We start from the raw sequence: 21,783 nt of genomic DNA, 5'->3' as shown, positions 1-21,783 counted from the left end.
TAAAACTCGGCGCCTTAAAAATAGTTTTTTTTTTCTATTTTATATGTCCTAGATTCTCGAGATGTACATGCAGTAGTTCATTTTATTGTGAATACCGCAACTTCAGTCAATTTGACAAGCACTCAACTCCTTGTTTAAAAAAAAAACGCTCTCATTGACCAATTTTATATTGGTCAATTAGTTCAATACTTGCATAAAGTCACCTTAACAAAGTGAGATCTGCGCATTGCACTCGAGGGCTAAGGTGCACTTTATTGTCTGCAAGTGACCTTTACAGCCTAGATCTTGCCACGACCATGTCGTCGGCCGTGTCGATCTCAAATTGTTTTTTGATTTCCTTCAGGAACTCAGGATCCCGCATCACTTCCAGAGCCGTCAGAGCGAGCGCCTTGGCCGTTTTCAAGGTTAAGGCGAATGAATCTGGTGTGTTTGTTGCCTTTGTGAACTCTGCGGTGTGATTGAAACCTGTCGCATTTAGTTTGAAATACGGGTGGAGCGTCGGGAGGACGTGGGACACATTTCCGGCGTCAGTTGATCCAGTGTTCTCGTCTACCCCGCTCACTGGGGGGAAACCTGATAAGAAAGGGAGAAGGTCACGTGTGCTTCCCATGCATGCAGCTTTCTAAAATACGGCGTTTTGGCATGTAAATTATTACGTTTCTGGCGCTAAATTTTGTTTCTTGTCCACACCATAGGGCTGCACAGATAGAGGCTTTGTTCAATTCATCAACTATATTACGAAAGTTTAAAATTATTCAGACATTATTTTAAACACGCCATGCTTTTAACGAAACCCTCTTGTACAAAACAGTTGCCCGTCCGTCTGTCTTTCTGTCCGTCAGTTTGTCCACTTCTCCGCTAAATTCAGCCCGCTCATTTGCCTCATGTGACCTGATGTCGCGACACCTATACACCAATTCAGCTTTTCCGCTAAGTTCAGAGGGGAAAATCGAAATAAAATATACGGTTTCCTTACCACCAAATCGAATGTTTAATGTGTTCTCAACAACTTTCAACAATCGTTCCTTAAACACTGATTTCAGCGCAGTACAAGAGTTTTGAGATAAAAGTCGCTACCAATTTTTTTTCCTTATTGAGCATTCGTGACTTCTACACTCTCAGAAAAAAGGGCGTAATCTTACACCCTTTGTTCCATATAATACACTCCAAAACTTTAGTTCTACGCACAGGGCGCTGACGTCAAACCGGTGATACCAACTTTCACGAGCGGCTTGATAGCCGAATGGTACAACTTATTAAAATATCTAACGTACGTGTTACTGACTATAAAATAATAATCTGAGTTTTTTTTAGCCTTACAGCAAAACCTCACTGTTTTCTTTTTGTAGTCTGTGATACGTGCTGTTTATTAAGTTATTTCGCACCGTTATAAAGCCCCCTGTAAAAGTTGGGGCCGTCTGTTCGACGTCACTGCTCTGTACGTCGAACGAAAGTTTTGGCTTGCATTATTTGGGACAAAAGGGTGTAATACGACACACTTTTTTATAGTTTAGAGTGAGGTAAAATGTGTGTGTTTTACGTGCCGAACACACGAAAGGCATGTAGCAAGCCCTCGTGGATTAGTGACGATTAATCTGGACCACCTGGAAGGTCCTTTCGTCTGCAACTGAAATCTTCGTTAAACTGCGCCTTCTTAAAAATTAGCATCGGTCTAATTGCAGGCACCTTGGCCGGGATTCGAACAGACACCCGGGAATCTGCAGGCGGCGCTCCGTAACGAAAACACCGAGGAGGCTTGTTGAGTCAGGTACTGTTCCACCTAGAGACATCTGCATTTTCTTTTGTATTTGCATTTTGTCGCATTAATGTAAGAAAGATTTAATATATTTTAAATATTCTCTAAAATAAAACTGTACCTTTTCTTATACGGCCAGGGGGCCAAAATATAGGACCCTGATCGTCGCGATAAGCTGAATAACAGCCTAGCACTTGTTAATTACATCTTTAACTGGTAAAAACGGACATATTGTTCCAACTAGAATCTTGCTGAGGATCTTCGAAAACCACTATATCGGGCAATATTAGAAATATTTTGACCCCGTGGGAAGTATGGTACTGTACTAGAATTACAACTCTTACCGCAGGCACAAACAAGGCTCGAAACGAAAAACGCAAATGATGAGACAAAACAAAAAAAAAAAAAGATTAGCGGATGCATTTTTTTTTGTTTTTTTTACCGGCAGCCTTGTGTCTGTTCCACGAATGGTAGCTTGAGTGCACCACTGCACTTCCCACGCGCTTTAAGGCTTTCTGAAGTTTACTGATTTTGTGGTTTTCGATGACGCTCAGCCAGTTTCTGATTGAAACCAAATATATGCTTTTAATCAGAAACGCTAACTTTATTAAAAGTTAGCGAAAAAAGTTTAGTTTTTTGTCCGACCTATGAAGACCATTGAATCTCATATTATGTCTCCTGGCCGTATAACTCACCCGCACACACAAAATTAGTGTTGCTTCTAGGGTATTTTTTAAACAAAAGAGTAATCCATAGACAAAACACGTTATTGAATGCGCTTAATTACGAGTTTTTTGAGTATTGTTTAATGTTCTAAACCCTAACTAATATGCTTTAATTGGTAACTTTGTGAAAATTTTATTTTCAAAGAGACACTGCTTCATAAACAATATTAAAAAAAAATGTCGCCTTCGAATTATGTAGAAATAGCATAGACAAAACGTGTCCTCTACACTGCTCTCTTCTTGCTCATGTATTTGCCGTAACACAATAACGGCTAACATCCAAATAAGGTCAACTAGATAATTATCAACTTACCGACTGCTCTCGCAAAAGCTTCGAAGACTTTGCTCATGGGCTCGCTACTAATCAGGTTGTCTACCAAGGGGCCGCCATCTTTGATTTCAACAGAGCAACCGGTGGCTGTCGCAGCAGCTTTGAAACAATTCTCCAGCTTTTCCTTCAATATGAGCACATTCTTCCTATCCTGGGCTCTAAGAGTGAACTCCATCTCCGTGTGTTCGGGTATAACATTAGCGGCTGTTCCACCTTCCTTGACAATTCCTAAACAAGTTGAGATGTATATTTATTATTGAACAATCAATCGATCACTCAGTGTTAATTACGATGCCCAGGAATGACCAATCGGTCTTCGTTTCAGAACACTTAGAATACACTAAATATAAAGTTGCATCGATTATACGAAAAACCCGGGGAGCACAGAAGATGTGGTAAGGGCAATATACGTGCATCATAATTAGCTACGCTTGGTTATGGAAAGCTTTGTGCGGTTTTGGATGTGCCGAACACTCGACCCACTGATGTGTTCTCAGTATTTATAATAACTATCGAGCCATGTCTCAATATATTCGGAAGTGAAGTGTGTCCGGAGCATGCATTAGTTAGGCGTTTTTCGTGGGTTCTGCTCTTGTTTGTGGGGATAGAGACTTGAATACTGAATGCTCTTAGATTGCGAGAAGCAAACGCTAGGGAAGGAGGTATACGGTGCCCGTTACGCTATCTGCTGACTGCTGTCTGAAGTTGCTACGTCGTACGCCCGATGCGCTATTCTTTGTTACGTTATGATCCACCCCGTGATGTCGTAAGTCCATGTAGGTAGCTAAGCTTCGGCATTCGGGACCCAGCTGTGCTCACCTACTTCTTCCTGAGAGGTGAGCATACTGGACAAGGTATGACTCGCCGCCGAATTTCGCATATGGAAAAATCATGCAAAACTAGGTATAACTCGCCGCCGACGATCGCTGGCGTACTAAGTATGTAGAACTAAGCATGACTCTCCGCCGATGGTCGCCTGGCTAGTTACGCGCTGAACAAAGTATGCTGAACTATGAGCAAATATACTGCGTGCAGCATACTCAGTTCAGCGGTAAACGCGGTAGACGCGTCTTCAAATTCGCGTTTAGCGCAGGGGACCGTCGGCGGCCAGTCAGCCTAGAAAGTTTTGGCGAATCGTTTTTGCAAATCCGATACGGTTCGTTGGACACTCCGGTAGGAACTGCGCATGTGCTACCACAGAAGACTCGCATATGTGCAGTTCTCAACGAAGTGCCCATCGTATCGTATCGGATGTGCAAACACGGTTCCCTACAACTCTCTGCTTAGTCCAGCTGCTTGCGCTCTCGTTTGCCTCCTCCTGTAGCACAGAGAAAACACGTGGCCTGGCCCGCCGTTAGATTCTTGTTGGGTTTCTTGGTGAATATCCCGGGTTGGGATCAATTGTGCCTTGTTATGATTATTAATGAAATAATTAAGACTCTGCATACCTGATGCAGGGTGTTTTATTTCATATCGAACATGATTTCTAAAACAAGGGGTTGAGAGATAGACGAGTGCCGTCTTCAACACGCATTTAACAGGCTCGGCAGACGTGAGGTGAGGGGATACTCGTCTTGCTAAGTTGGCGAATTACACTAGATTTCTTCATTAGCTTTTCAATTATTGGTTTTAGGGGTCCTGTTGCAGTCACAGTATTGACAGTAATTACTGTTATAGGCCAGATGAATTTAAAAAAATGGCAAAAAGGTAATGGTTTGTGAGATATTCCATCGATGTTCTAGTTTTTTCGCCCTATTTAAGAACTGCACTTAAAATGAGCGTCGCAAGCCCTGCTCACACTGAGTCTTGGAGGAATGAAGGCGTTTCAATCATGTCGTCACTGTCTCTGCATCATGTACTTGGTTGGTGCGACGACGAAGTGACCACCTGACCTAAACGTGTACGTCAGTCTTCCTAACCTCCGTGCGGGCAGAGCACAATGCGCTTTTCATCAGCGCATATTTTAAAAAAAGGCCGAAAAGAAAGAGTGAACTGATCTAGAAATTAATAAAAAAAGATTAGCTGTTCAGAAATTCTTTAAATTTGTCCGGCATCTAATAGAAATCGCCGTCAATACTGTAGTCACAATGTGCTCCCTAAATCAATCATTAATAAAAGTTAATAAACAATATTTCGCTAATTTGTCAACTTAGCATGATGATTATCTCCTCATCCAATGTCAGCATTGCATGACGAATACATGGTGAAGACGGCACTCGTCTCTCTCTCGACCCCCTTTCTTTTCCAGAAAATCTTTCGGAATTAACTTTAACGTACTCTATATGCTGGCGACGCTTATGCTCTACCGGATATGGGCTTGGCGTGACTTACGTTGCTTTAGCGTGCGTGTAACGCTTCTCTCTGTAACTTGAGCGGGACACCTTTCCCATAATATCCATCCCACAAACGCATATTCTGCTTTAAGAATAACTCAAGTGTAGAGCAGGAACACAGTCTACATACGTGACAGTAAGGTAATAAAAGATTTAAAAGGCTGTTGAAGCTACAAGACAGACAAAAAGAGTAAGACTGACACGTGAACAAGGTGTTCACGTTATAAGAAAGTATAACTATAGAAGATTTAAATGATAATAATGCCAATAAATTAATATTTTTTTTTATTTGGCTTCCTCGAGTCACGGTCGGGAGAGCAGCAAAAGTGAGAGTTTACCTGTTGATGCCACACTACACTCAGCAGTAAAAAAGGGGAAAAAAGACAAATCACAAAGATCAAGCGCCTGTGAATAAATAAATAAATAAAAAAAATATACATATATACAGGTTTTTTTCTTGTTTTTTTTAAAGCTTAAAAGAATTTTTAAAAAGAAACCATGAAAGCTAGGTTAATGCGGTTTTAGCAGGTGAGTTATACGACCAGGGGGACATAGTATAGGGGGCTAATCGTAACGATCAGTCGGCAAATTAGGTAAAATTTGTTAATTGACTTTTCAATTAATGAAAATAGACACATAGTTCCAATTATAAACTTGCTCAGCGTCATCGAAAACTACTAAATCAGTCATTTTCAGAAAGACATTGAACACGTGAGCACCGTTTAACTGAGCTTTCGATTGCACGTCAAAAGATCCCCAGGTGGTCGAAATTAATCCTCAGTCCTCCGCTGGCGCGTGCCAGATGCCCGTCGTAGGTTGGGTACGTAAAACCCCCAAATTTGATGTAACACGTGAGCAGCGTATTAGTACACTAAAGTTACCGCTCGTGGAGCAGGTACAAGGCTGGGGTAAATAAGAGACGGAAAAGTTGCGCGGGAGCCATATCGCAACCGCTAGCTTTGTACGTGCTCCACGATTGCTAACTTTAGTGCACTGCTACGCTTCTCACGCGCTCAAAGTCTTTCTAAAAATGACTGATTTAGGGGCTTCCGATGACGCCCAGCAAGTTTCTAATTGAAACTGTTTGTCTATTTTCAATAATTAAAACGTTTATTAACGAATCTTAACGAATTAGCCGACTGATCGTTACGACTAGCCTATTATATTATGTCCCCCTGGCCGTGTCTCTTATCTGCGCAGACCGTATTAATATAACTTTCATGGTTTTCGAAAACAAATTTTGTTAAGCTTAAAAAAACATCCTGTATATATATATATATATATATATATATATATATTGTTACGGTGTTGTCGTTGAAAGAGTAGAGAGTCTCCGGCGGGTCGGCTTTTATTTGGAACCGCCGGGCTCAGCTCGAGCTGTCGCGCGCCCTAGCCATTTGTCTGACGCACTCTTTTTCTTCATCTATATAACATTACCCCCCCCCCCCCCCCCCCCCCCTTTTGTTTCGCGGTCGTCCCGACCGCAATTAACAAAATATATATATATATATAAATATGCTTTTTTTTTTGTAACGAGGGTGGTGGTGGTTCATGGGGTGGGTCGGGGGGTGTAGGGCTTCATGCGGGCGACGTGGACTACATCGGAGGCTGCTCGGCGTCGGTCAGTAGTGTCTTGCTGTTGCTGCACGTGGTATGAAAGGTCGGATAGCTTGCGCACGACTACGTACGGGCCGATGTAGCGGTGGAGGAACTTGGTCGCCAAGCCCTGGTGACGCTGAGGTGTCCAGAGTAAAACAATGTCACCTATTTCATATGAAACGGGGCGGTGAGTCTTGTTATACCGTAGGCATTGGCGTTGCTGGGATGTACGTGTGCGTAGCCGGGCAAGTTGGCGCGCTTCTTCAGCACGACACACGAGATGTGCTACAGTGTCGGGAAGTTCGTCATTTTGACGGTAAGGTAAGAGCGTGTCCAAGAATGTGGTTGGAGGGCGATTATGGAGAAGATAAAATGGAGAATAGCCGTGAGTGCCTTGAACGGCGGTGTTGTATGCGTAAGTAACGAACGGAAGAACAGCATCCCATTGGTGTTGGTCAGACTGGACATACATGGAAATCATGTCGGCAATGGTGCGAGTGAAACGTTCCACCAAGCCATTTGTTTGTGGAAGATATGCTGTTTTGTGTCTATGAATGGTTCCACAAAGATGTAATAGCTTTTGTATCACCTGGAAAAGAAATACTGTTCCTCGATCGCTCAGTATGTGACGAGGGGGCCGTGTCGCAAAATGATTTTGTGTTAGAGAAATGTGGCGACTTCATCTGAGTTTGCGGACTGTAAGGCAGCGGTCTCTGCATAACGTAACAAATGGCCCATGGCAACAATGACCCAGCGGTTACCGTTGTGTGTAAGAGGCAGGGGCCCCAACAGGTTGGCACCGATGCGTTCGAATGGGCAGTGAGGTGGATCGAGAGAATGTAGAAGTCCAGCTGGTGCGGTCGTTGGCCTTTTTCGCCGCTGACATTGGACGCATGACGCTACGTATTTGGAGATGTCGCGGTACATGCCGTGTCACTAGAAGGTATTGCGCACACGCATATAAGTTTTAATGAAGACCAGGTGTCCAGCTGTAGGGTCATCATGTAGAGCGCCTAAGATATCGGGTCGGAGATGTCTTGGAACGACAAAGAGCAGAGTAGGACCATGTGGGTCATAGTTGCGACGATGCAGTACGTCACTCTGCATTGTGTAGGGGCCAACAAGCCGTTGTTCGTGGCGGGTGAGGTGTGGTTTGTTCAGACAGTGTAAAATCTGTTGTAAGTGTGGGTCTCTCCTTTGTTCCAGAGCGAAATCCAAACTAGAGGACAAAGCTATTGCGGCAACGGCAGCTGAGGGAGTTTCTGGAAAGGGTGAGATGGGACTCCGAGATAAGCAGTCAGGCGAGTCGTGTTGTATCCCGGACTTATAGAATATGGAGACGTCGTATTCTTGGAGTTTCAGTGCCCATCGTCTCAGATGTCCATAAGTATCCTTCAAGTTTGATAACCAGCACAGAGCGTGGTGGTCAGTAACCACTTTAAACGGACGCCCACGTATATAAGGTCTAAGCTTGCGGACAGCCCAAATTACGGAAAGGCATTCTTTTTCAGTGATGGTGTAATTAATCTCTGCGTCGGCCAAAGTTCGGCTTGCATATGCGATAACATGTTCGTGAGCGTCTTGCTTTTTCATCAGTACCGCACCAAGTCCATAACCCCTAGCATCGGTGTGAAGTTCGATATCAAGAGCAAGGTGAAAATGTGACAAGACTGGCTGGGTGGTCAATGCGGTCTTCAGGGTTGCGAATGCATGCTCTTGATTTTGAGACCATACGAACGGTCGATCTTTTTTAAGGAGAGAGTTTAAAGGAGCAGAAATGGCAGCAAATCCACGAATAAATCTTCGGAAATATGAACAGAGTCCAAGGAATGAACGGAGTGCCTTAACTGTTGCGGGGCGTGGAAAGTCGGTAACAGCGCGGAGTTTTTCTGGGTCTGGTGATATTCCGTGACGGGTGACGACATTTCCAAGAATTTTGATTTCTCGTGTACCAAAAAGACACTTTTCAGAGTTGAGTTGAAGGCCGGCGTTTCGGAAGCATTCTAAAACAGTTGTCAATCGAAATAGATGTTCGGGAAAAGTAGACGAAAATACGACAACGTCATCCAGGTAACACAGACATGTTGTCCAGCGCATCCTGCGGAGTAGCGAATCCATCATACGTTCGAAAGTTCCAGGAGCATTGCATAAGCCAAAAGGCATGACTCGAAACTGGTAAAGTCCATCGGGTGTTACGAACGCTGTCTTTTCTCGATCTTTTTCGTCAACGCTAATTTGCCAGTAGCCCGAGCGCATGTCAATCGACGAAAAATAGTTGGCGTCATGTAGCGTATCAAGGGCATCATCAATTTGGAGAAGGGGATAAAAATATATTTTGGTAATTTTGTTGAGTCGTCTGTAGTCAACATAAAAACGCCACGTGCCATCTTTCTTTTTCACAAGCACTACGGGAGAAGACCAGGGACTTGCGGATTCTTCAATTATATTTTGCTGTAACATGTCACTCACGTGCCTCTGGATGACTTCTCGTTCTGAACTTGAAACTCGATACGGACGGCTGCGTATGGGTTTTTCTGTTTCAGTACCGATAGTGTGTTTAACGGCAGATGTTTCAGCCAGAGGCCAAGAGTTAAAATAAAAAATGTCAATGAAGGAGCATAATAGCTTGTATAGGGTATCCTGCTGCTCTGGTGGCAAATCAGTGCTAACGTTTTTTCGAAGCAACTTGAAGGAGTCTTGGCGATCATTCAAATGAGATGTCAAAGGTACAGTATGATCACTGACAGTATTTACATACTCTATGTTGTGAATTGTTGTGAACGCCACGCAGGTACCAGCCGACTAGTCTTGCGCAATGTTAGTGGTATTTGCTATAAAAACGGTGGTTTTGGCCGCAGCACACGTTATAATTGTCATGTGTAAAGCAAGTCCCTTCTGAAATAACACTTCGCGATTTTGTTCCAGCACGTAGGTGTCGTCCGTCACAGATCCTGCCAATTGTACAATAGCGCCAGTAAATGGTGCTATCCGTGTGTGATTCACTGCGCGGAAAGGTACACATTGTTGTCTAGATATGGAAGCGTCATTACCATCTTCGCCGAGGAGAAGTGTTGTGCAACAGTCATTAAGTGCACGTCGGTTGCCTAAGAAATTCCATCCTAAAATTATGCCGTGTGTGCAATTTTCCAATACAGAAAAGCAATGGCGATGAGGCTCGTTTTCGATAGAAATTTCAACGGAAACTCCCCAAGAGGATGTATCAGGGACGTGTTGGCTCCACGGAGACTGCCACCGTCCCAGGGTGTGGTAACAAGCTTTAACGTTTCTCAAATGTTCTCGTTAATTATTGAAATCGATGATCCAGTATCAACAACTTTTTGATGATTATGTCAATTAAATTAGATGAGGACACAGTCGGTGCGGGATGTCGAGGAAACCAAGAAGCAGCCGTACCCCCTTTAGCTGCCTCATTTAGTTTTCCCCATCGAGGAAAGCTTTTGGAAACGTGGACTGCCCGCGGAGAGGGGAGGGCTGGCGGTATACGGGTGAGGGGCTGTGGTGTTTGCGACCACGGTTGGAAGGAGATGACGAGCGCCGTTGTTGACCGAAGCGGGGATCATCAACCTCGTTAGGTTGGTTGTAGAGCCGGCTGTATCCATATGGCGTAAAGTGCCGGGAGCTAGATGCGGTTCTTGCAGTGTCCGATAGCCGACGGCGACAGAAGCGCGAAATATGACCTGGTATACCACAGTAGAAGCAAGTTGGTCGACGGTCCGTGAAGTAGTTCGGAGGAACTACTGGAGGAGCCCAAGGTCGTTGTTCAGTGTAAGGCCGGGGAAAAGGTGCTCGAGGGTCAGGATGGTATATCGTGATGGGCTGATAATATTGTGCCGGAGACATAGCGCATACTGCGTCGGGTGGTAGGGGTGCCGCTGGTAGAGGTAAAGATGTGGTCTTGAATGCGTCCCACGAGACTATCTAATCTTCGTTGTTGTCGAACCATCCCTTGGCGGTGTCATGTAGGTAAAAAACCACATTGGCCAATTTTAGGGTGTTGTCCTAGGCGTTGTGAGTGCTGACGCGCTCGAAGTTGCGGAGCCAGTCATCCACGTCATCGCTTCCGAAGTCGCCAAGTTGGGAGGGTCTCGCTGCCGGTAGGGGACGGAGCCAGCACGGAGATTTTGAGTGTCTGACGCCTCACCTCGAGACATTGTTGGGGCAAGCTACCTCACACTGCGGAGAAGCGTTGTGGTTAGTGAACGAAGATGCGCAGGGGACGCACCTCCACCTAAATGTTAAGGTGTTGTCGTTGAAGGAGTAGACAGTCTCTGGCGGTCGGCTTTTATTTGGAACTGCCGGGCTCAGCTCGAGCTGTCGCTCGCCCCAGCTATTTGTGTGGCGCGCTCTTTTTCTTCATCTATATAATATATATATATATATATATACGTATAGAAGACGAAAAGAACCCTTGGTGAAAACAGCAACAACGGACGATCTAATCTTCGACGTTTCGGCCGCACTTCGGCCTTCGTCAGGAAGGTCTGACGAAGGCCGGACCCCGGCCGAAACGTCGAAGATTAAATCGTCCGTTGTTGCTGTTTTCACCAAGGGTTCTTTCCGTCTTCTGCACCCATGCCTTCGGCCCCTCCGCCACCATGCCCCGTTATACATATATATATATATATATATATATATATATATATATATATATATATATATGTCACAATTTCAGATAGGCTAATAAATCTGAAACAGGACAGAGTGAATTTCTATAACCGAACCACCACCAGAGTACAGATGGACAGAATTAGAAGCTTATAAATTTAGAGTACCTTATTTGTTAATAAAAAAACGAGGGTCCATGCGGTCATGGCTGTTTATATACGCGTTTATAATAACAAACGCAAATGAGGAGCCAGACACGCAACACTACATAGTCTATTAGTCTCGCGTTATTTTAAACGTAATAAGGCAGTAATGACTACATTAACAACAGTGTAATCACTCAGCGTTTCATTCTAAAAGATGTGGTCCGGATTTAATTTCAGTGGGTCCGAGGCACGGGTCACCGAAATTCGCATCGTAAAACATATTAGGAATCTCTCGTTGTTTTGTACCTAAGTTTACCATAAAACAAAATCACCTTTTGTAACTAAAGTTGCTCACTCTGATATCGGTGACGCGTGACTGCAAGCGCGCTATGTCATATTATCCAAAATAACTAAAGACGTTTTCTCGTAAGTCGAGTGGATGCTTAACAATATGAATTCCAAACTTCAACTTCAAATGGAATAGAGAAATATGCGTTTTCAAGCGCAGTATTATGAGCATGTATTTCGGTCTCTTTCGACTAAACCTAAAAGGTGGTTTATTTAGACGGGATAACGCGTAATACAACGCTGAAAACGCTATTTCCCCTAATATGTTTTTCTTCGAAAAGTATAAACGATTATTTTTTTTCGAATTTTCCGATCACGCTGCGGGTGCCTTAGCTTCGTTGCCAAGTTCTGAGATTCTTGAGATGCTACGGACACTGACAGCCTAAGAACAACGTGGAGTGGTTTCTTTTGATCACGCGTTTCGCCGTGATTTGTTCATTGGCACGCGTATGGAATAAGACCGCGCTCGCAGTTTCTACGGAGCCATAGGATTTCGGAGACTCTTCTAACCCTGCATTTCTTAAGCCCTGGCGTTTGGAGCGCGTCTTCGACTGGTGTGGTTAGCGTCCTATGCTGCCCATACATCAAAAGTGGTTCCAAAGTGGCAACAAATGACGTCACAGTATCCCAAGTGCCATGCTGTTGCATGTCGCGATCCCAGCGGTTGGTCGTAGAAATGCTAACGAGAAGATTGCGACTAGCACGACCGAACGCGAGTGTCGCTGTCGTCACGGCGTCCCAACTTCCGGCTGCCGAAGCTTTCGTAGACTTTCACACTGGAGAGCCGGACCTGCAGCAGGACAGGCGTCTGCTATATACACGACAGCTGTTGGGACGCTGCCAGGATCGCGACAAACGACAGCGTGACACATCTATGAGGTCATCGGGCGGAAATTGAGGGACCACTTTGTCGGACGCGGTAAACACACCAGTAGGAGACGCCTGCCAGACACCGTAGCGGAAGTATCGCGTTATCTAGAAACAGCTATTAAGTGTGAAACAACCTGATGAGGGGTGCCGTGAACGTAGGCGTCTGGTGTCTGGGAACAACACAGCTGCCTAGCAATTCGCCTTTTTTTTTTCTAGTAACGTCTGCGGGGCTACTGTGAGCAGGTACCCTTGTGCTGAGTATTTCAAGGAATACTTTTTTTTAAATGCCAAAGATTTTTAAATGCAATTGCAAATGTTGCGGCACCCACTCCGGTAGAAAATCTGCTCTGTCACACGAACCAAATGCGCAGGAGCAGCAGAGTGGTGAGTGGATCAATTGAGAAGGTAGTAATAACTTTCCTGAAGCCCCGCAGAAGGATCGAACCCAGTACCTCAGGATTGTGAGCCCGACACCCTATCATTCTGCTGGAAGGGGGACGATATTAAAAGTCTCATTTGTATGAGAAATTTTTGTATCCAATAAACACATATAAATGATATAACATATATACTAACATAAAAGAACCATATTATAACCATACAAGTACTATATAAGATATGTAAGATCACATAAGAAACTTTTCACAAGTTTCTTATAATTTTTTTACATGTTCTTATATAGTTTTTATACAGTTGAAATGTGGTCCTTATACGTTCTCAGATATATTGTGTGATTCATATGTGTTTATTGGACACTAGGAATTTCTCATACAAATGGATTTTTCTCTAGAAGGGTTGGGGGGGGGGGGGATGAGGGGGCATGTGAAGGGGTAGTTATTAAATGCGAAAACATTTTGTTCGCCAATCGACACCGCGGAGCATGCGAGTGGCACCCGCGGGTAGCTCCGAGTTTAGCTCCCGCTGTTCAGGAGTTTGTGCAGCCGAGGCTCAATCGAACGCACCAAGCTCGAGCTTTGTGTCCGTCATTGTACAGAAATGTGCAGCTTCAAACAAAGGGCAAACTTTGAAAATGGATTATAGTATATAATGCACGTGGCATACATACGAAATGCATTGCAGGAACTGACTCGTTTATGCGGAGAGGAAAGGAGCGATTTATGCCTGAATTTTAGTACTGACAAGTCTGGAGTAATGGTGCTTAGCAATGAAAATAGGAAATCCCTGACAATACTAGGCATTACTAATAGACCAGGTAGAAATATTAAAATGTGGAGGTATATGGCTCAATGAGTGAAGGAAGTATCTAGAGGAACCCCATTAAAATATATAGTATTACCAAGAAAAAATTCAGCTATGATGAGACTCGAGGCACCACAAAAATTAATAAAGAAAAATATGAAGTGCTCGGGGATATTTGGATGGGAGTGATGGTACCTGGACTATCTTTTGGCATCGCGGTACCGTGCACGAGGTCGGAAGATTAATAAGTATCGGAAATTCAACAAATGAGGGTGGACTGTTTGGCACTTGGGATGGTAGTCCTTTGGAAGAAGAGAAAGTAGTGCATATAAATTTAAACGAAACTTAGCAGCAATGGAGGACGCGTGGCAATCACGAGAACCATTCGATCAGGTATGGGTGAAACTTAAACACGCAAAATGAACAAACTGAACCCGAAAGTTGATATTTAGATACCTAAGCACTCGGTATGAAACTAAGTGGACTATTTCGAGTGGAAAAAGGTAAAAGACTCATATATAAAAATATGAGAGGAAACAATGGAAGAAACATTTAATTCAGCAATGTACAAGTAACACGAACAGATGATAAGATAGGAACAAGCGTTTGATATTTCACCGGAAACGTTTTCTTCATGTTCGAGGCGATAACGGAGAGTTAAAGACAAAAAGATATAGGGTTAAATATCGAGAAATAGACACGTATGCGCCGCATGCTATGGTAACAGCGTGCTCTTGAACTCTAGTTCTGAAGTGCAGCCGTCTTTTGGCTGCCGTCCATGAAAAACTAACGGATTTGTTCGGAGCACTTGGTTTTGGTGGCGAGGATGGAACGACGGAGCCATAAGAAATTACATTCACAAGAGGGAGGCTTGAAGACTGGCGAAAGAGCTCTAGCAATGTCTGATAATGCACAAAACTGGTAGTTTAGGTGGTTCAAAGAGAAACGAAATGTATAACGAAATTTAAAGCGGAAGAGTGCAAATGTTTCTAGGCTAGGTGGCGCAAACTACCGCTCTAAAAAGAAGGAATAGCCAAGATACTTCATCAATTCATCCAACCTAATATAGAAGACATGAGGTTGCTGGAAGTGCTCTGGTCGTCTTAGCAATGCCTATCTTACAAAAGAACGTTTTATAGTAAACGGCGAAACGGAACGATAAGAAAAACGAAAAAAACAACAACAACAGAATGATGAAACACAGCTTCTAGTTTATTTGAATAACGACCGCTCTTATATATGCGTCGTGATCCTCCTAAGTGGGCTTTTATATATACGTCAAGATCTTCACCAGCTCGCCTGTGTTTTTGCCCTATCTCCAAAGAGAAGGAGCCGACTGAAGAGGACACGGCTGAACAGAAGGAGCAGCCCACTGAGGCTCAGCTAGATCGCCGAACAGTCAGACGCTGGAAATGGGAGAATAGCTGTGGGCTAGGGAAAGAGAAGCAAGGCTGGCTCGTTCACCTACGATCCAAGGCTGAATGACGGTACGAAGTGCGTCTATTTATAATTAGCGGAGGTTCGTCTTCATTAAAACAACGTCGTAATGGTATCTCATTTTGAAGCAGTCTGTAGAGAACCACCGTAAAACAACCCATTTGTGCTATAAAGAAATATTATTTCTGAACAATAATGGGCCGAGCTCTCTTCTAAGACGGCTGTAATTGACTCTGCGATCACTCCGCAAAAAGCCAGACATGCGGATATTTTTTTATTCTTTTTTTTATTTTAGACCTAGAGGATAATCGAGGCAGCGCCAAATAGGGAGTCGGTTAAAATCTAAAGTTTTATAAATCTCTAGCCGTGTTCTAAGCTGTTTTATTCGCCTAATCTCGAGTAAGCAACTTTTCTAAATTGCTTACTCGAGTACTTTTGTTGCTTGTATGTCTGAAAGTATCGTTAGAAATTAAATTATTTCCAACTCTGAACAGGGTTTTTTTTTTTTTTTTTTTTTTTTGTTATCGAGTTTAATTGAATTTTGATCATTCGCAGGTTCGAAATTGGGATTAGAGAGGTTATCTCTCTGAACCTATAATCCGTCAAGAAAAGCCAACATTTCCAACGTAAACGTATAAAACTATAATAAACAATAGTGAACGTCCTATTTGTCCGTGCAAGGGAGCAGAAACTTGAACGCTCTCGTAGCAGCGAACAAGACGATATTCCAGATTTACTCTTTTCCACAAACAAGGACAGGTATGAGAGGTATAGTGAGCATCGATTGTCGTATAAAAATGTGTATAAAGATGCGTAGATATAGGAAAAGAAACGTTCTAAGATATCTGCGCATTTTGTGAATGCGTTACCTGTACTGCGCTAATTAACTTGGATGCCTGCTACTGATGCAATCCTTACTGAGAGGACAATATACTTGATGTAATTATACAGTTCTTACCTATTTTCTCCCTCCCAGTACAAGCTGAGCAAAAAGCCACCCATACCTTAATTAAAGGCGAGGAAATAAGCGATAAACTAGGAACGTCCAATACACGCTCGCTTGTGTTTCACATATTTCACCATATCAATATATTTGACAGACAGATATTACGGAGCGTAATTAAATCCCATGCTGTTCTACATCATCAAATATTGATCGAGTCGAGACACATATCGTGCATAAGTGCTGTTTAAGTGTTGGGCTGGGCCTTTTGTCCGGTGAATGAGCTGAAGGATGATCGGCGTTCGGCCCAAACGCCGAGTTGACGCCATCCGATTGTGTTGAAGTGATGAGGGGGTAGAAGAGTCTGTTCGCAGGCTTCGATTATTCTAGGCGCTGTTGATAGCTATGCTCAGAAGGGTTGTCTTACCTGTGGCCCTATAATCGGTCTTCATCTGCTGTCTCAACATGGATACGTTGACGTAGGCTCCCACGGCGGCGTCCAAGGCATTGATTCCATCCCAAGGGGCACCCCCCGCGTGGGCGGGTTTGCCGTCGTACTTCACGTGAAGCTTTGAGACATTTTTACGAGAAAACAAACTTCTGAGCTATTTTTGACTCAATCAATTTGAATCGCCTACTTCAGCTAAATTTCCAACGTATTTAAAAAACAACAGAAACAACAAAATTAGTCCGGGGAAAAGTAAAATCCAACTCATCGGTTTCTTCTGAGAGGAATTCGCCTAATAAATTTATAAACATACAGCGCCCTTTCTTACCGCTTTTTTTTATTCTCCTTTCTGGACATTCTAAATTACGCTACAAACGCAAAATACGCTCACTCTTTTATCCAATACTGGGTGCTGTACCTTTTAACCATTTCAATCGAGAAAAGACGCTCCATCGTATTCTCATGAGTTTTCATCATTCATGAACAATACGTCAAGTTCCATCATTCGGTGTCTTTCACCAAACGTCTACAGTTACGTTGGAGGCCAATAAACCATGACCATATTGCCATGCTACATGTTTCCATAAAACACCACTAAAATAGAGGCCATCCCTTCGCGTTCCTTTCCTTTACGGCCTCTGAAGGTCAGTTATTTTCAAAAGCGTTTATGCGGAAGTCGGCGTAATTGGCAACTGTTTGCCGCGGATCCGGTACATGTACAGTGTACGGTGTGACGAGCTAAATTTGACGAAAAAAAAAAATGTATTCGGTAAATTTAGCGTCGAGCCTTTCCCCGGACACCGGGACGTCAGGTACCAGTGTAGTGTTTGCACCTTTGATCAATTTCGAATGGCGCATGATAATGTGTGGACTCTGTGTACGACAGAGTGTGCAGTACCTTCTCGGCACCCCAGAATTCCTTTGCGAGACGCGGCAAAGAACCGAAAAGTGTTTTATGTCTTGCGTTTAATAGCTTTTTTTACGTTTTACATATATGCACGGACACCAAAAAAACATAATTGATGATTATGCGAGGTATTCTGCGTTTGTGCATTGTGCCTACTTGACCTTGTGACTGAGCTCTTTACCTCCGCACTAGGTATGGATGTACACATGTGTCCAGGGGCGGATGCAGGAATTTTCTGAGGGAGGGGTGATGTGTTGGACAGCGTACCATATATTTAGGAGCCCCCTTCCCCTCTCCCTGCTCTCACACCCTAAATTTTACACAGGCAGAAATCAAGAGGGGGGTCAGGACATCCGGAGCCCCCCTCTAACTCCGCCTCTGCATGTGTCGTTATTAGACTCAGCCGGTCGTTATTACAAATTAGCAACGTCAGGAGCACGTCTGCGTGTTTGTTCGATGTCCTGTGACTTCTGAATTGATTTTTCCGGCTGATTTGTATTTATTCTTAATATGTCAGTGTGGTGCTATCTTGTATCGTGATTGCACTCACGAAATCTCGAGGGGAGCCGCAGTGGGCGACTACATTTACTAAAAACAATAAGAAAAAAAGAAAACGACGAGAGCGTATTTAAATTGTATCGCGTTCTCCGCTGCAGGCTGAATAATTTTTAGATGTTCATTGATATCACAACCATATTCCTGCAATACCTGTACTAGCGATTTACCGTGGATATGAACAATAGATCGCTAAATCAACTTTTATTTTTGATAAAGAAAGACGTCAAAAACACCACCACTAATTGATCAATTGGAGTTCGCACTTTTTCGTGAAACAGTGCAGGATAATGTGAAATAAAAAATATATATTAGTATGTAGTTAATCCAACGAAACAAAACGAAACATTGTACGAACACGTTTTGAATATTTGCGTAAGCCTCACGAATATAGTATTATATAGTGAGTGTAAAACTGTTCTCTTTGTTAATTGTTGTTAATGCATGACGCTATTGAAAATTGAATCATCTGGTTAATAGTAGGGAGCCTTCATGTGCGCTTTGCTAGAGTGATGCCACCCTTTGTAATACCACTCGCCGACAAACCAGCAGCCATTTTGGTTCTCGGCCATAATCCGTGGGGCTTATAACCCTCCCGGAAACAAGCACTTATCTCACAAGTTTGGAGCAGCGTTGTGGAACCCACGGAGGGAGGATTGGCATTTTCCCCCTCGGATGGGTGGACCGATGGACACAAAGGCCACTTTCCGGCGCACGGGGAAACAATGAGAGCAAAAAAATAGCGGTGGAAGAGGGTGTGGGAAAGGGAAACAGGCAGTTGGCATCACTCTATGCAAAGCGCACATGAAGGCACCCTAGTTAATAGTCGATCCGAAAGGCAATAAACGTCGTAATCTTCTTGAATCATACATTGCACCGAATAGTCAAACTCAATGAAAACCTTAGCGCCTTTCTTGCAAGCGGCAACAAGCAACATGTTAACGATGCACATCCTATCATCCCGCAAACACCCTGTTTATTGCGAATTGCGCACTATTTCATGGTAATTCATAAAGACACGCAGACGTGGGCAGATGAGCACTCCTCGGGTGGTTATTACAGGTAAATATGAGAGCCATACGTAGCAGATAGTAATATTCAGAGGCTCCACGACTTAAAAAACAGCGCACTAAGGACGAGACAATATCTGGAACACACACGCTTTCTTTTTACTCCTGTTGGCCTATCTTTTGTGCGTTGTTTTTCATCGTGTCGTCTAAATATCAACTGGCCAAACTTACCACACAGCTTCAGAGGCTTCTACTATCATGAAAGTTTGCAGAGGCAAATATGTGCTTGAGCTCGCTTCACTGGACGCGAAATTCGTACTGAAAGCTTTGTCCTCGTTGACTTATTCTAATCTTGGTAAGACATCATTTGTTTTGTTAGAAACTGCCGCGGTTACTGGAAAAAGCACCGACGGTGGTGGCTCACAAAGAAATCGAGGCAGTTTGATACTTTAGACCCATGTTCCGGATAAAAAAAACAGGACGCGGGATGGCCAAAAAACCTGCTTTTCGTGCAAGGCTCGTCAAATTATGAGGCGCTGGAGAAATGCAGCCTTCTGCGTTAAGTCCTTATTTCGAACTCTTTTTGTTCGCCTTCCGCCCATTGAAAAGCATGCGGCAAGGGCCTTAGAACGCGCCTGGTATCGCTGCGCCGCAGCGTTCTTCCGCATCAAAAAGTTCGTCTGCTTTCCTCGCCGTCACCATGGCAACGAACGCCGAATGAATAGAAGCACGCACGGTACCGCCGCGTGAAGCTAGCAACAGCTGACGCCATTTTTACGAATGCCGTCTGCTAGCCAAAGCCGAACGCGGTGTGTCAGATCAACCGCCTCCGCCGGTGCGCCGCTAGCAAAGACGACGAAGCTGAGACACGCCGACGGCGATCGAGCAAGCAACAACACCGCGGGACGGCTGCAGCGGCGGCATTTATTCGGATCAAAGGCCGCCTTCGCCGGTGCGCCGCTACCAAAGACAACGAAGCTGAGGCACGCCGACGGCGAATGGGCGAGCAACAGCACCGCGGGACGACTGCAACGGTGGCATTTATTGGGATCAAAGGCGCGAAATAAGCAAGAACAATTTTTATTTGAATCATAACACCCGATATCCAAGTTGGGGACCACATACCTTTGCTGGGTCTTTCCTGTGAACTTTTTACAGAGACAGGGGGTGCCGCATTCAAAACATAGCTCCGTTTGCAAAATATGGGGGCCCTGAAGAGGACCGTTGAGACCGCTACCAGAACCTATAACTGACGTAACGATCACTTGACGAGCGGTTGGCGCATAAGTCGTCTTTACGCATGCAGGCGGGTAACGGGCTCAGCGCAGCGGATCCCTCGAAGTCACCGGGGCCGTCAGAATCCTCGCCCTGTCTGCGTCGGGGCTCTAGATTTTGGCGGCCGCGGCGACGAACGACTGGAATCTATCAGTGTTTCCGCGCCTTCTCTCTCCTCCAAAACATGAACTTTGCAAGGTGACCAGTGAAATGGTGGCTCTCGCGCCGTCCACGTGGAAGAGAGTTTTTGACGTGGGCCCAGGTGCCCTCCACCGTATTGGTGTGCGCACCAGTGTTCGGGTCGACAAAGTGCAGCTTGTGGTTAACGGTGAGGTGCGTGAAGCGAGCGTCATCTGCAAGCTTGCGATAGCCAGCCCAACAATCTGTGATTATTCTTGTTCCAGGGCGGACCCACTTGGCTATTAGCCCTTGCAGGGTTTTAGCGTCACGGGTCTCCACGGGAACAAAAAAGCAGCACCCGCTGCAACGCGCCACACCACCGAAAACCGACTGGCCAGGCCTTAAATACCTGCGATGGTACTTGTGCCGACCGATCATACTCTCGTCTAGTTCTACAGTCACGCCTTCGCCACCAATCATGTCTGAATGCTTACAGACGGCATTTACCACAACCTCCCGACAAAGGCTCGCCCAATCAGTTATTGTATTACTAGCGATATCAGCCTCCCGCTGAATGACGGCGCACGGTAGGTTCTGGCATCCGGAGGATGATTTTCATGAGTTGGAGAAACGTGAGGTGCGTGCGATCCTTCGAAAAAGGAACCGCTCCGTACCGAGACCTCGCCCCGGCACTGAACTTTGACCGGTTTCCTCTTGGGCACCTCACGAGTCATCCACACACCGCAACCCCCCCCCCCCCGTGTAGCCATCCGCAGATCTAGCGCGGACTTGCAGCTTGTCATCGCAGCTTCGCACTCTGGACACGCACGAAAACCCAGGAGCCAGGAGCAGGCCAACGCGCTGAAGCAAATTAATTGCTTCAAGAGGGTCTTTCATGGCGCCAAGAAGACGGCACAAGTTGAACGCCATGGCACTGCGATGCTCGCCTCTTGAAGAATAAAGCGCCGAAGGGGAACTGCGCGCTTCTTTGCATTTATTATATTTATTTCATCCGCCATTTTATACCTCGTGACACAATTCTAACAAACTCATTGGTTGATCTGTCGGACCACACCATCGCGTGACATAAAAAAAAAGAAAAAAAGAAACGCCAAACGTATGTCCACGGACGGCATCGTCACAGAGAAGGGAGC

The 21,783-nt window shown here is 44.6% G+C and overlaps 1 protein-coding gene across 1 annotated transcript in view; it reads right to left on the bottom strand.

Moving 5' to 3' along the window:
* Window positions 1-264: 264 nt before the first annotated feature.
* LOC8043068 (peptidase M20 domain-containing protein 2) overlaps window positions 265-21,783 on the bottom strand; it is a 39,215-nt gene continuing 17,696 nt past the window's right edge. Inside the window, exons 5-7 of the mRNA XM_042292971.1 lie at window positions 16,742-16,883; window positions 2,795-3,040; window positions 265-573 (exon numbers count right to left, since the gene is read on the bottom strand). Of these exons, the coding sequence (XP_042148905.1) occupies window positions 272-573; window positions 2,795-3,040; window positions 16,742-16,883 (690 nt within the window). The 3' untranslated portion in view covers window positions 265-271. The remainder of the gene's footprint in view (window positions 574-2,794; window positions 3,041-16,741; window positions 16,884-21,783) is intronic.

The sequence above is a fragment of the Ixodes scapularis genome, unplaced genomic scaffold, assembly GCF_016920785.2.
Source record: "Ixodes scapularis isolate PalLabHiFi unplaced genomic scaffold, ASM1692078v2 PGA_scaffold3__209_contigs__length_174095766, whole genome shotgun sequence".
Taxonomy (NCBI): Eukaryota; Metazoa; Arthropoda; class Arachnida; order Ixodida; family Ixodidae; genus Ixodes; species Ixodes scapularis.
The sequence above is the reverse complement of the archived record's forward strand: the minus strand, read 5'-3'. Positions and strand labels throughout refer to the sequence as shown.